Raw genomic sequence first — 13839 nt, forward strand, 5'->3', positions numbered from 1 at the left:
ACTTTTGCATATTACATTCTCTCCATTTGTTTCTGAAAAAGCATTTTTCTTCACAAGAGGATTAGCAAATGCTCACAGAATAGGGGAACAAAGGATAAAATCAAGCCTTGAAACTGTAGATCGAATATTCTCATTCTAAATGTCTTCTGTAGTACTCATAATGCTTTATACCAATAAAGAGAGAACTGTTTAACCTGCAGTTAAACAGTGAGAGGCCCGCGTACCACAAAAAAAAAAAGAAAGAAAGAAAGAGTACCACAGGACATGGAGCCCAACAAATTACTCAACTTCTGCCAACAGGCATGTCTTTTTCTATAAAACAAAGATAATCACCACCTTGGACAGTTATTATGAAGTCAAAAGGCGATAATACATATTAGCAAGTTGTGAGTGGGATCAAAATCACCCCAGCATTTTTTCCCCCAACTTTTCACAAATGGCTTCCGTCTCAGGAGAGTCTTATATTTTAGAGGGGTTGTACACTTACCTCCTCATCTCAGTTTGATATCGGCACCCTCACCCCTTACTGGCCCAAGAAACGGCCCCTAATGCCTGTACTGGATGTAATAGGAAGGCCGCTGCCCCACATTATTTACACCTCTCAAAGGGACAAGGAGGCTGGAAGAGGTGTTCTTTCCCCTAAATCTGCCTTCAGGAGTTCACAGGAGGTATCTCAGAGAAATTAATTTTTTTGTTTGAGCTAAGACCTGAAATTGGCCACGGTGGGAAAGAGGCCTTAGTGTGATTGGGACAGCAACCCATGCAGAGCAGAGTGTAAGAGACAAGGTTAGACAGGTAGGTAAGGGCCAGATACCCAAAGGTCCTTGTATCCTATGCACATCAGTTGACATTCCTCACATCTGGCTAGCCCTTAACCATGCTTCAGGGCCCAGCGTAAAGGTCACCTTCCTGACCGTAGCCTCTCCCTCCCCTCCCACACTCCTGTACACCAGCTCCCCACGCCCTCTTTCAGCACCAGGCCCTTTTCCATTATGGCCCTTATCACAATTGTGGTTATATAATTATTTGTGTGATTATGTGATTAATAATCTGTGTCCCCCACTAGACTACATGATAAATTCAGCCCGCGTAAGACGCACGTCTGTTTTATTCAGCTCTCCATCCCAGGGCCTGCCAAGTATAGCATCTGCCCAAAATATACAGGTATACTTTATTAAATGAACAAATGAAAGCTGGCACTAAGAAGCCAAGGAAGAATCCTGAGCAGGGGAACGGCAATCAGAGATGACAGTTAAACCACTCTGGCAGCAAAGTGAACATCAGATTGGAAGGGCAAGACTAGAGCTTGGACACAGGTAAGGAGACTAGTGAAAATGTCTCCAGATAAATGATTAAAGACTTAAAAATGAGGGCAGCCTGTACCTGGGCAGTGATGGCGGGGATGTAATGGAGGAGACACGTTTAGCAAGTAGAATCCAGGAACTCAGTGCACAGGGGGCAAAGCAAAGAGGGCAATCTAGAATGACTAGTGCAGAGTGGTAGCAGGTGGGGTCACTTACTGAGACAGGGAATTCAGGACAGGAACAAACACTTCTTGAGCATCTACTGCATGGCAGTGTAGAGTGGAAGATTCGCTTCTAGCTCTGGAATTCTATGAATGAAGAGCAATTTCAATCCAACTCATTTGGATAAAATGGGTATGGTTTCCACTAATGGGCAACAAACTAAAGTTCAGATTTTTAAAGTTACTTCGCCAGGACACTTCTTGGGTACACTGACTATGTGTGAAGCATTACACTGGTCTGGGGATACAGAAATCAAAGAAGGGGTCTCTGGCTCCAAGGAGCTGACAGTCTTCTGGATTTGAGAAAGGTAACTGCACGTCAACAACTGAGAAACCGAGGCCCACTGAGGCTACGATTTGACCAGTTACATGTCCTGTAACCTACATTTCTGGAGCACTGATTTCATAATCAACATCACATTTCAGGCCAACATGTAGCTGAGGGGTTATGTGTTTAGATAGTCAGACAGACACCCCTCCCCACAATCTTGCTGTGAGCCTGGAGACACTCCAGAACTTAAAACATCATGGTGCATGGGCAGCCAATGCCCTCCAACTCTGAAGTAACTGCTGTCGTCACACGGCAGCAGTCTGGGGAATAGGACACAACAAGGAAGGAGAGAGAAAAAGGCCTTCTTTGTCAGGAAAGAGCCTACCTGAGCAGAGGCCAAACGCTGGAGGTGCCAAAGCAGAATCTCAGGAGGCTCTGGAAGTAACAGCAGAGAAATAAACGTTCAGGAAAGATAGAGCAGGAATCCTCTTTAGTCAGGTTCCTCCCCTACCACCAGCAAGAAATGGTTTCCCACAGGATCTAAGGCCTCAACCCAAAGCAGATACACGGAAAAACAAGATAAGGAAATAATCCGCGGTGTGAATAATGCAGCTCCAGATCATCCGGAACAGACAACACACTTCCAGTGCTCGCCTGTGAGGCCATCAAGTCCGAGAGGCTGTACACCGGCTCTTCCCAAACGAAAACAAAATAAAACACGACCCCCTCCATCCCCAAAGGTACTGCCCCATTCCTCCCCCCTCCTTTCCATAGTCTTAAAAAAATCAAAAACAGCTGCACCCTGTCTCTACCTCCTCAGCTCCCTTTCACCCACTTGGATCTAAGTTCTTCCTCCACCACCTGACCTTGTCTTTTCACCCTCCCTGAACCCTTGGAGCCCTTTCCCCTTTTCTCTGCCTGGGAACTCTACCCATCCTTCAAGACTGGTTCAACCATCACCTTCTCTGTGAAGCATTCCCAAGTCAGCCTGTTCCTTGCCCAGGGGTCTTGCCTATGTCTCACCACAGCATTTGATCCTACTGTTATTGTTTACCTTGGTGTAAATATAGTTTATAATACCTTGGGACTTCCCTGGTGGCGCGGTGGTTAAGATTCCGCCTGCCAATGCAGGGGACACGGGTTCGAGCCCTGATCCGGGAAGATCCCACATGCCGCGGAGCAACTAAGCCCGTGCACCACAACTACTGAGTCTGCACTCTCGAGCCTGTGAGTCACAACTACTGAGCCCACGTGCCACAACTACTGAGCCTGCGTGCCACAACTACTGAAGCCTGCACGCCTAGAGCCCGTGCTCCCTAACAAGAGAAGCCACTGCAGTGAGAAGTCTGCGCACCGCAACAAAGAGTCTCCAATCACTGCAACGAAGACCCAACGCAGCCAAAAATAAATAAATAAGTAAATAAATAAAACAAAAAATACAATAGCCTGTAAAGGCAGGAACTAGTTTTTATTCACTTTTCTACTGCTATCCTCTAACCCAGGGCCCCAAAAGTAGACAAAGGCTCCATGAATAAATGATCATAGGTTAGTTTACCTTCAAAACTGCTACAAAGCACTCAACTTTTCCACCTAACTTGCTCTAAGAGCTGACCAGCACATACATGCACACTGGGAAGTATCCATATTCTAAATAATTAGTTTTCTTATAAAAGCATCTTAGCTAAAAGTTCTACCTCTTGGTTGTTAGGCAAACAGCTGGCATGCAGTAAAATCAAGTCTTCAGAGCTCCTCACATCTATGTTTTTAATTCCTAAAATTCTGACCATGTGGAAAGCGTACTTGTACCCTTTTCTTCCTGGGCTGTGTAATGAGTTCTTAGGCTCAGACAAGCTGCTACAGGGGAGAAATCAAGCCTTATTTATACCAGTGCTTAGAACCTGGGCTGCTCAATATCTCCAAAATAAAGTTTTTTTCCTATTTGGTTTCACTTTCTATATGAAACATCCATAGTAAAGTTTAGACCAACAGTATTTCCTGCGCCCAGTAAAAATATCTGAAAGCCCTTCACTTTTAATAAGGACATTTGAAAGCCTTCATTTTAGGATTATGGGATTACATTTGACCCATAAAGTCTCAATCTATACTTCTGTTCTAGAATAATAAAAATTACATAACTTCTGAGTCCTTGTATGTTTTATACAAATGGATCTTACTGCAATAATACAGAAAAACTTACTAAAAATAGTAAAAAAATTAATACGGTGAGAGTAACTTTTCTGCACAAAAGAAAATAAAAACTGTGCAAACTTAAAAATAAAACGGTGTCAAAGTTCCCTACATGGAAAGCCTTAAAGATGGAGTATTAAGAAAAGTTAACACAGTGCACCTGACTTTCAATTACTATACTGCTTCAATAAGTGACCTTGGGAATGTCATTTCTCTCATTTCTAGTTCTGTAAAATGGGAATGTCACCTGTTTTCCTAACAGAGACAATTAGATAGTCAAAAGAATCAACGTGATTTTTTTTAAAACTTGTCTAATTAGTATGCGTTAATCACCACTAGTACAGAACATTTCTCTCCAGGAATCCAATTCCAAGAGAAATATTTAAGCAGACGGTGAAGACAGATTTCCTTAAGGGAATGATTTTATAAATCGGGAGAGCCATATAACAAGATTATAAATTAACAAATTGATTACATAAGCCTTGACAACCCCAGACGTTTAAGTACACCGATATACATTCTGATAAATTAGGCTGATTTGGGACTAGCACCCCAACCCCATACAAGGAACCCAAACTGAGGCAACTGATGCTTGATAGGAATCAGGTGGAATCTGATCAGTATGCAGAACATTTGCAGTTCCATCACCTGCTAGCCATGCTTCACCTTTCACCATAAAACGTGAAACGCATTAAGTCAGCTTTACCACCTGCTCCTAAAACTGTGGAAATGTACTCAATTAAATGGGAGGGGAAAAAAGTAACTTGACAGTGTGAAAAATCCGATATCCTCAGACGTCTATAGGTTGAAAAACCCTACTGCTAAATCCCTCCTCTCCCCTCCAAATACTGGACTTGAACCGAATTCCCTATGAAGCGATTGAATTTTATCTGATGCAACTGTTGGAACAGCACAGCTCCAGGAACCACCCCCCGCCCGCCCCCCAGGATAAAAGGCTGTCACTTTCCTGGATCCCAAGTCCAAGTAAAAGGCAGGAAGGTTTCTGTAAAACGGTCCAGAAAGATATCAACAGGCGATGACTATGGAAAAGAACGAAGGTTTTCCAATCTGAAAAATTCTAGCTGTCCCTCGGGAACGGCACTGCTCCTCCTTCCTTACCCCGATGCCCTTTCTCTACAGACAACAATATCCCCATTCTATTTTACGGCTGCAGTTTTAGCAAGGAACCCCCCTGCTACGCCAGATTTCCAGATTCTTTTGAAAAAGGAAAACACCTTTGGTGAAGAATACACACCGCACAAGAAAACCTGGGAGCGGAGCCCAGCGGGCGCCGCACTCGGCCCGCTCCGGGGCGGGGCGCGGGGATGCGGGCGCCTCCCGAGGTGCCGCAATCCCGCCGCGGCCGCAAGGGCAGGGCCTCCGGGCGCCCGCGGCCAGCCGCCGCAGTGCCGGCTCCCATCCGGGCCCCGCCGCCGCCAGGCCGCGCCGCCGCCGCGCGGGGTCGGGGCCGCAGCAGCCGGGTCCCCGCGTCCTCCCGGGCGCGCGACGCGGCCGGCGCGGGGAGCGCGGAGCGCGCAACTTACTTTCCGCCTGCGGCGGGAGCCCGGCTCCGGCGCCCGGCAACGGCGGAGGCGACGGCGGCGGAGGCCGGCCCCACCCCCGCCCACGGCCGCCGCGCCCGGCCGCGCTCCGCGCTCGCCCCTACCTCAGCCAGCAGGCGGGCGTCCGTCCGCAGCGGCCGCGGCGCCGACAACTCCCTCCCGGCCGCCGAATCCCCGCACCCAGCGCTAATCATAATACCGAACAGGCGGCCGTCCGCGGGGAGGGGGTGGGGACCGACTTGCGCCTGCGCGGGGCGCGCGTCACTGTGACGTAACGCCGGGGCGGGGGTGCGGGGAGGGAGGGACGGGGCGGGGCCGCGGGGAGGGAGGGACGGGGCGGGGCCGCGGGCAGGGAGGAACTGGGCGGGGCCGCGGGCAGGGAGGGACGGGGCGCACCTGCGGGCTCCGGCGCGCGGGCTGCTGGAGGGCATCCTGGCATCATCCCTACCCCAGCGAGTCTGGGCTGCGGCTGGCGGTAGGAAGCGGGCGAGGTGCCCGAACAGAAGGGATGATGAAGGAGGAAGCACTAGGGACATGGGACGATGGCCCAGAAAAGTAGCGCGAGCCGTCGGGGGAAATCGGAGGGAAGGGATCGCGTGCTCACCAGACTCTGGGTCCTGGGACGCGGGGCCGAGGGCGCCAGGCGCTTTAACCTTTTAAAGTTTCCCCCCATCTCCCGCCCAGGTTTAAGCAAGGAAAGGGAAAAAATTCAATATACATTCATGTATACACATACATATTCTTTACAGTTTCTTCTCTTTGGGAACCCAATTTGAAGGAATTTTGTTGCTTTTGTTGCCATTTTTAAAAAAGAGAAAAAGCCCAGCATCCGAATGCAGCGCTGGCTTTAAAGGTCAGCCGGAGACCCTTGCCTGGCCAGGCTGCCTCCTCTGGAAAAGCGTGGAAAGGCGAAAGGTCGTGGGAAGTATTAAAGCATGTGAAGTCAGGGATTCAGAACACTCCAGGCATTAACTGTGCACTGGATGGTTCAGCGGCATGGTCACCAGGTCGGTGGCTCCCGAAGGGAACTTAGCGCTCGCCGGAGAGGAGGGTTTGGGAGGGTGGGAGACAGGGGCAGGGGCTCACGTCTCCCACCCTTGGAAGCTTGGCGCGCAATGGAGATCAGCTCTCCGGGTTTTCTGGAAGGGAGTGACAAGCCAGATGCCAGATTTCTCCAACCTGCTTTCTCCCTTAATGATTCTCCCTGCTCCCCACCCCTCCCCCAAGGAAGGACCCCTAGCAAAGAAGGACACAATGTGGGGGGAGGCGGGAGCTGCTTAGATGCTCCAAGTTTGATTAAATTGACTGGACGGAGAAGAAAAATCTAGATGGCTTTAGCAAATGTCTCTGCTGACCTGCAAATGTGAGAAGACTTTTCTTTTCAGACTGTCTCCTTGGCATCTACTTTGCACGTCCGAAGACGACTGGGAAGCAAGAGTGGATTGTTGGGAGAAACCCTCAGGGTAATAACAGAAGGTTAAAGGGGGATTCCTAGTTACCCTAAGGCTCTGGCAAGGGGTCATGGATCATTGGCTGGGGAAAGCCTGGGGCTGTAGGCCTCAGGTGGACCTCTGCCCCTCAGGGCTGAGTCAAGGCCCCAACTCTGGGATAACACTGGCTTAGAAAGGTCATAAAAGAATAATCTCACTTTGACACTGACATTCTAACTCTAGCAGTATGTTAAGCAAGAGCTTCTAACTTGGTTTGTGGAATTCATTCCTTTGTTACTGGCAAACGGGAAGGCCTTACACTTTTCTCCTTAGGGAGATATCACTATTCAGGGAACCCTGTAAACCAAGTAAAGGGAAAAAAATACCACGCTAATGGTCTCCCAAGGGAATTCCAGTGGTTGAGGACCTCCAAGCCAGGTCTGTAGCCCCTGAGATAGAACAGTAACCACAAAACAATGGCCTTAGTAGATAAGCCCTTGGAACATAGAGTATTTATATTGCTGCTGTGTAACTCAGGTTTTGAATAAATTCTGTAAGGGCAACAGGGCATAAGAATAGCAAAACAATAAATGAAAAGGAATAGAATAATACCTTGGTTTAAATCAAGTTGGCTCAAATTCTCTTCCAGAGAGAGGGCTGCAGTCCTGGCCACGTGGTAAATCATTTATTCATCCCCAGTGTTTCCTGGGAAGCTGGAGTGTTGCTGGCAAGAACGTGACCTGTTTTCAGTCCCGCACCATCAATGTGGTAACATGATCTGATCATGCTTAGGCAACATTTAAAAATATTCAAGTACAAATTAATATATGATTGCTTAACTTTGAATTCAAGAAAATGTGTTTATTGTTAATGAAGAAGCCCCTCCTTCATTCTGCCCTGGGGCTTTCTCCAAACCAGACTGCTTTTTTAATGTTAGGTCTTTTTATGGACCTGTAAGAAGCTTTAATTAGATATACAGCACTCTACACAAACGACAAGATGGAGTATGCAGGCTTGGACTACAGTCTCTGTGATTCAGATCTCAGAAATAACATAATGCCACCAATTTAGGGAAGAAGTTGTTTATTGGAAGGCAACCAGGGAGATGCTACAAATTAGATCAAGATGTGAAAAGCAAGCCGATTCACGAAAGAATTGCCGTTTTCTTCTTGGGACTACCCCCCCCCCACCACCAAAGCAGCACGTATAACAAGGTTATCTTCTCTAGATATTGTTAATTTTCATAATTTATAAAACATTTAAAATAAATATATTGAAAGCAACAGAGATTGAGGACTTGTACGTTTCAGTTTTGAGTTGTGACATTTAATGATTTCCTTTTACGTATTTAATTAGTCATTTTGTACATTGATACTTGAGCATATCTGAATCCTGGCTTCATCCAGTAGGACGAAAATAATACTTCATTGGAATGGACTCAAGGGTTTCTCAAAGACTTTCCCTCACTACCCCCTTGGCATCAGTTAGCATCCCTAGTTCTTTTATCTCAGATGTCAGTTAAGGCCTGTACGTGAGTGTCTGTGTGTAATATATTTTTGATAGTTGCAATGAAGGATTGAAAATGCCAGCCCTTAACTCTGTTTGTTTGCAACCTGTGAACCGGGAAGCACGGCAGACATTGCCTAGCATTGACGGCCAGCCCCACCACCAAGAGTTATATGGCCTTGGGGGCAGACTGCTTAACCTTCCATCTGTTTCCTCCTCTGTAAAATGGGAATGATGGTGATGATAATGATATCATTCTTATAAGATGGGTGTAAGGCCGTTGTTCTCCCAGTGTGCTCCCCGGAAACTAGCAGCAGCAGCTGGGAACTGGACTGAAATGCAAATTCTCGGGCTCCACTCCAGACCTACTAAATTAGAAACTCTCTGCTTTAAGAAGACTTCCAGGTGAATCTGATGCGGGTTAGAATTTGAGAATCACTGTTGATAGGATTAAGGTGGTTTATATAAAGTATTAAAACAGTGCCTGGCACATGATAAGCAGTATATTAATGGATATTTTTAAAATTAGTGCAATATGATGTTTCCAAGATATACAAAGTTTAATTCAGGCCACAAGAAGGATGCCCATATTCCTCCAACAAATAAATTCTGCTTAATCTTTTGTCCAAAGACTTTAACGCTGCCTGCCAAGCCCTTCACAATCTGGCCCCTGCCTTGCTTTCCTGTTCTTTATCTCCAGGTGAACCACATCTCCAACCTTCTCAGTTCTCAGAAAGGGAATTGCTTTTTCATACCTCCGAGCCTTGGCCCATTCTGTTCCCTCTGCCTGGAAATGTCACCCACCCCTTTTCTCCACTTTCTACACCTGCAATCTCCTGAACCCTTCAAAACCTCACTTGAGTGTACAGCCTCATCTGTGGCACCCCCAGCCCTGCTCAGTCAGAGCCAGGTATTCTCTGGACCCAAACCTCCCTGCACATCCTGCTTGTAATATTTATCATAGGGTTTTGTAACTGTTTACTGTTCCATTTTCTCCCTTTGTATCTTAAACTCCCGGAGGACAAGGATTTTATTTTATTCAAATTTCTATTCATGCAGCTTAGCACTGGGGTTGCAAGTAGGCAGCCCAAGGGCTTGCGCCATAAACTTGGGGTATTTTTTTTTTCCACAAATGTCCTTTAAGAATTTGAATTAGTTGAGAACATTTTTGGGGGGGGGCATGCCCTGCGGCTTGGGGGGTCTTAGTTCCCCAAACAGGGATTGAACTCAGGCCCTCAGCCGTGAAAGCTCAGAGTCCTAAACCACTGGACGGCCAGGGAATTCCCAAGAACATTTTAAAATTGGAAGAGTTAATGGTTTTGTTTAATAGCTTTATTGAGGTATGATCTGCATACCGTAAAGTTCACCGTTAATACGTGGTAATTCAATGACTTCTAGTAAATTTATGGAGTTATGCAACCATCACCCCGGTCCACCCCAATATTTCCATCACTCCCCAAAAGTTTTCTCCTGTGCATTTGCAGTCAATCACACTCCAATTTCCATCTCTTGGCAACCGATGATTTGTTTTCCATCTCTACAGATTTCCCTTTTCTAGAAAGTCACTTAAATGGAATCATACAATGTGTGGTCTTTTGTGCCTGGCTTCTTTCACTTGGCATAATGTTTATCCATGTTGTAGCATGTATAAGTGGTTCATCCCTTTTTACTGCTGAATAGTATTCATCAGATAGATACACTAGATTCTCTTTATCCATGTACCAGGTAATGAACATTTCATTTATTTCCAGATTTTTGCTATTATGGATAATGTTGCTGTGAATATTTACATGAACTCTTAATGGGGACATGCTGTCAGTTTTCTAGGGTATTGCAGGATGGGATTGTTGGGTCATGTTGTAACTCTATGTTTAACATTATAAGGAACTGACAAATTGTTTTCTGAAGTGACTGTACCACATTTTACGTTCCCACCAGCAATGCATGAGGGGGTTTTTTTGTTGTATTTTTTTTGTTGCGGTACGCGGGCCTCTCACTGCTGTAGCCTCTCCCGTTGCGGAGCACAGGCTCCGGACGCGCAGGCCCAGCGGTCATGGCTCACGGGCCCAGCCGCTCCGCGGCACGTGCGATCCTCCGGGACCAGAGTACGAACCCGCATCCCCTGCATCGGCAGGCGGACTCCCAACCACTGCACCACCAGGGAAGCCCTGTATGAGGGTTCTTATTTCTCCTCATCCTTGCCAACACTTGGTATTATTAGACTTTAAATTATCTCTATTCTAATAAATGTATGGTGGTATCTCACTGTAATTTTAATTTGCATTTCCCTAATGACTAGTGATGTTGATCATCTTTTAATGTTATTTTTAGCCACACAAATATCTTCTTTGGTGAAAGGTCTATTCAAATCTTTTGCCCATTTTTAACTGGGTTGTCTTATTGAGTTATAAGAATTTTTGATATATTTCAGATACACGTCCTTAATAAGATACATAATTTGCAAATATTTTCTCCCAGGCTGTGGCTTGTCTTTTCATACTTTAAATGATATCTTTGGAAGTGCCAAAGTTTTGAGTTTCAATGAATTACAATTTAGCAAATTTTTCTTTTATGAATTGTGTTTTTGGTATCATATCTAAGAAATTTTTGCCTAAGCCAAAGTCACAAAGATTTTGTTCCTGTGGTTTGTTTTTTCAGGTTTTATAGTTTTCAATTTAACATTTAAGTCTGTAATTGATTTTGAGTTAATTTTTATACATGATGTAAATTTTTTAATTTATTTATCTTTTGCATATGGATACCCAATTGTCCCAGAACCATTTGTTAAAAAGAATATCTTTTCACAATTGAATTCCCTTGGCACCTTTGTTGAGAATCAATTTACCAAAAACATAAGGATTTTCTGGACTTTCTATTCATCTCCATTGATATATGTGTCTGTCATTACACCACTGTGACACAGTCTCAACAACTATTATTTTATAATAAGTTTTGAAAATGAGTAAAATATTCCTCCAACTATGTTGTTGGTTTCCAAATTGTTTTGCTATTCTAGGTAATTTGCATTTCCATGTAAACCTTAGGATCGGCTTGTCAATTTCTACCCCCCCAAACGTGATTTTGATTGGAATTGTATACATAAATCAGTTTGGGCAGAACTGCCATCTTAACAGTAGTGAGACTTTCAATTCATGAAAATGGTATATATCCCCATTTATTTAGATCTTTTAAATTTTAGTGAGCAGTGTTTTATAATTTTTACCTCTTATACATCTTTTGTTACATTTATTTCTAAGTATTTTATTTTTAGTGCTATTGCAAATTACATTGTTTTCATTTCATTCTTAGAGTGTTCATTATCAGTAGAAATATTATTGGTTTCGGTATCCTCTGACATTCTCATTTATTAGTTCTAGTTGGTTTTTTAAGATTCACTAGTAGTTTGCAGATACAGGGTCAAATAATTTGCAAATAAAGACAGTTGTATTTCTTCATTTCCAAACTGGATACCTTTAATTTCTTTTTGTTGTCTTCTTGACTGGCTAGAACTTCCAGTGTGATATTAAATAGAAGTGTTGAGAGTGGACATCCTTGCTTTGTTTTCAAACTTATGGAAAACACCTTTAGTCTTGTTGCTAGTAAGTAGGATGTTTGCTGTAGGTTTTTTCTTAGATTCTTTTTTATCTGTCTGAAGAAATTCCCTTTTATTTGGAGTTTGTTGAGAGTTTTATCATGAATGAGTGTTGAATTTTGATAAATGCTTTTTCTGTATATATTAACATGACCAAGTATATTTTGGCCTTTATTATATTAATATGATGTATTGCATTTATTTTGAGATGCTAAATCAACCTGGCATTCCCAAGATAAATCCCACTGGGTCATTTTTATATGTTACTGGATTTGATTTTTGTGTTTATGCTCATGTGGTATATTGTCATATCTTTGGCCTCAATGAATGTGGAAGTGGATCCATTTCCAGAGCCTCTAGATAAGAGCCTAGTCCAGCTAACACCTTAATTTGAGCCTTGTGAGACACTAGGCAGAGAACCCAGTCGAGTGTGCCTGGACTTCTCACCTATAGAACTCTGAGTTCTAAGCTGCGAAGTTTGTGCTAATTTGTTACATAGCAACAGAAAACGAATACACCAACTTCCTCCAGTTTTCCTCTGCCATAGCTAGAAGTCCTGCCTCATGGCAGAGTTAATTTTGAAAAAAATCAAGATTTCTGGTTTCAAAAAAAAAAAAAAAGATTTCTGGTTTCTCTTGAAAAATGGGAAGACCTTGCAACTTGAGATTTGAATTTCTTACATGTCAAACCATCAGCAAGAGCTGGGTAGTGACTCTCCCCATCCTCCTTGTTAGCCAGGGTCTAGGTCCTCTAATTTATCTGCTCTCGCCCTTCACCCTAGACCTACATCTCCAATTACAGGCCTGGCCCGGGGACATCTGAATCTGTAACACCCCTGATCAGCACATGCCCAACTTATAGTAAGTGTTCAGTAATTATTTGTTGAAGGAGTGAATCAAACCACAAAACAGGTGACATGTGGGGGAATTTTACATAAGAGCACATGAATGGACATTTGGGATGGCCAAGGCTGAGGACACCATACCCTCAGTGCACTTTGGAGGGGTCAAGGGCATGGCCCACAGAGCCTGTCCACCTGAAGATTTCCTGGAAGTCCCATCAGCTTTCACTTACATCTCATTGGCCAAAAGCGTGTCATGTTACCACCCCTAGTTCCAAAGTAGGCTAGGAAATGTGGTTTTCAGCTTGTCACATGTCACCCCAGCCTCAACAAGGATGTCAGGGCTCCGACAGGAGAAAAGAAGAGGATGGATATTGGGTTAGTGACCAGGCAGTTTCAACACCCAGATCATAGAAAAGAACAAGACCAGCACCCCAGAAGCTTTCTGATGCCCCTTCCCTGTCAGCATTCCCCCCAAGGGTGTTTCCCCTTTTTCAACTTCATATAAATGGAATCATACAGGGAATTCCCTGGCGGGTGGTCCAGCGGTTAGGACTCCACGCTTTCACTGCCGAGGACACGGGTTCAATCCCTGGTTGGGAAACTAAGATCCCACAAGCCGCGCGGTACAGCCAAGAAACAAAATAAAATAAAATAAAACAAAATAAAAAATAAATGGAATCATACAGAGTGTGTTCTTTTGTGTCAAGCTTCTTTCACTTGCAGCGTAAACACTAAAAAAAAAAAAAAACAAACCCCATATCAAAGTAGCTTGAGTTTTCTATCAAATGACTTATTAATTAGCCTTGAGGAAACCAAGACTATCAGTGATGGAATTAATCCACCTCTTTTCCTTGAGTTGGTTATCATTAACTATGCATTTGCCCTTCAACCATGGACACTCAAGAGAAATGATCAGTGGGAA

General features: G+C 44.4%; 1 protein-coding gene across 4 annotated transcripts in view; it reads right to left on the bottom strand.

Annotated features, from left to right (window-relative positions):
- Positions 1–5770, bottom strand: part of SNRK (SNF related kinase) — a 68023-nt gene extending 62253 nt beyond the window's left edge. For 2 of the 4 annotated variants that reach the window (XM_060022233.2, XM_060022235.2), the window contains exons 1-3: positions 5650–5708; positions 2182–2231; positions 1521–1612 (exon numbers count right to left, since the gene is read on the bottom strand). Coding sequence is in view for 1 of the 4 variants with exons in the window: in XM_060022236.1 (XP_059878219.1) it covers positions 2182–2231; positions 5650–5739 (140 nt within the window). In the remaining 3 variants the exon portion in view is untranslated. Of the gene's footprint in view, positions 1–1520; positions 1613–2181; positions 2232–5649 lie in introns of all 4 variants that reach the window. The other 2 variants (XM_060022236.1, XM_060022234.2) reach the window with 2 other exon arrangements.
- Between the last annotated feature and the right edge of the window lie 8069 nt (positions 5771–13839).

This window comes from Delphinus delphis, chromosome 10, assembly GCF_949987515.2.
Source record: "Delphinus delphis chromosome 10, mDelDel1.2, whole genome shotgun sequence".
Classification (NCBI taxonomy): domain Eukaryota; kingdom Metazoa; phylum Chordata; class Mammalia; order Artiodactyla; family Delphinidae; genus Delphinus; species Delphinus delphis.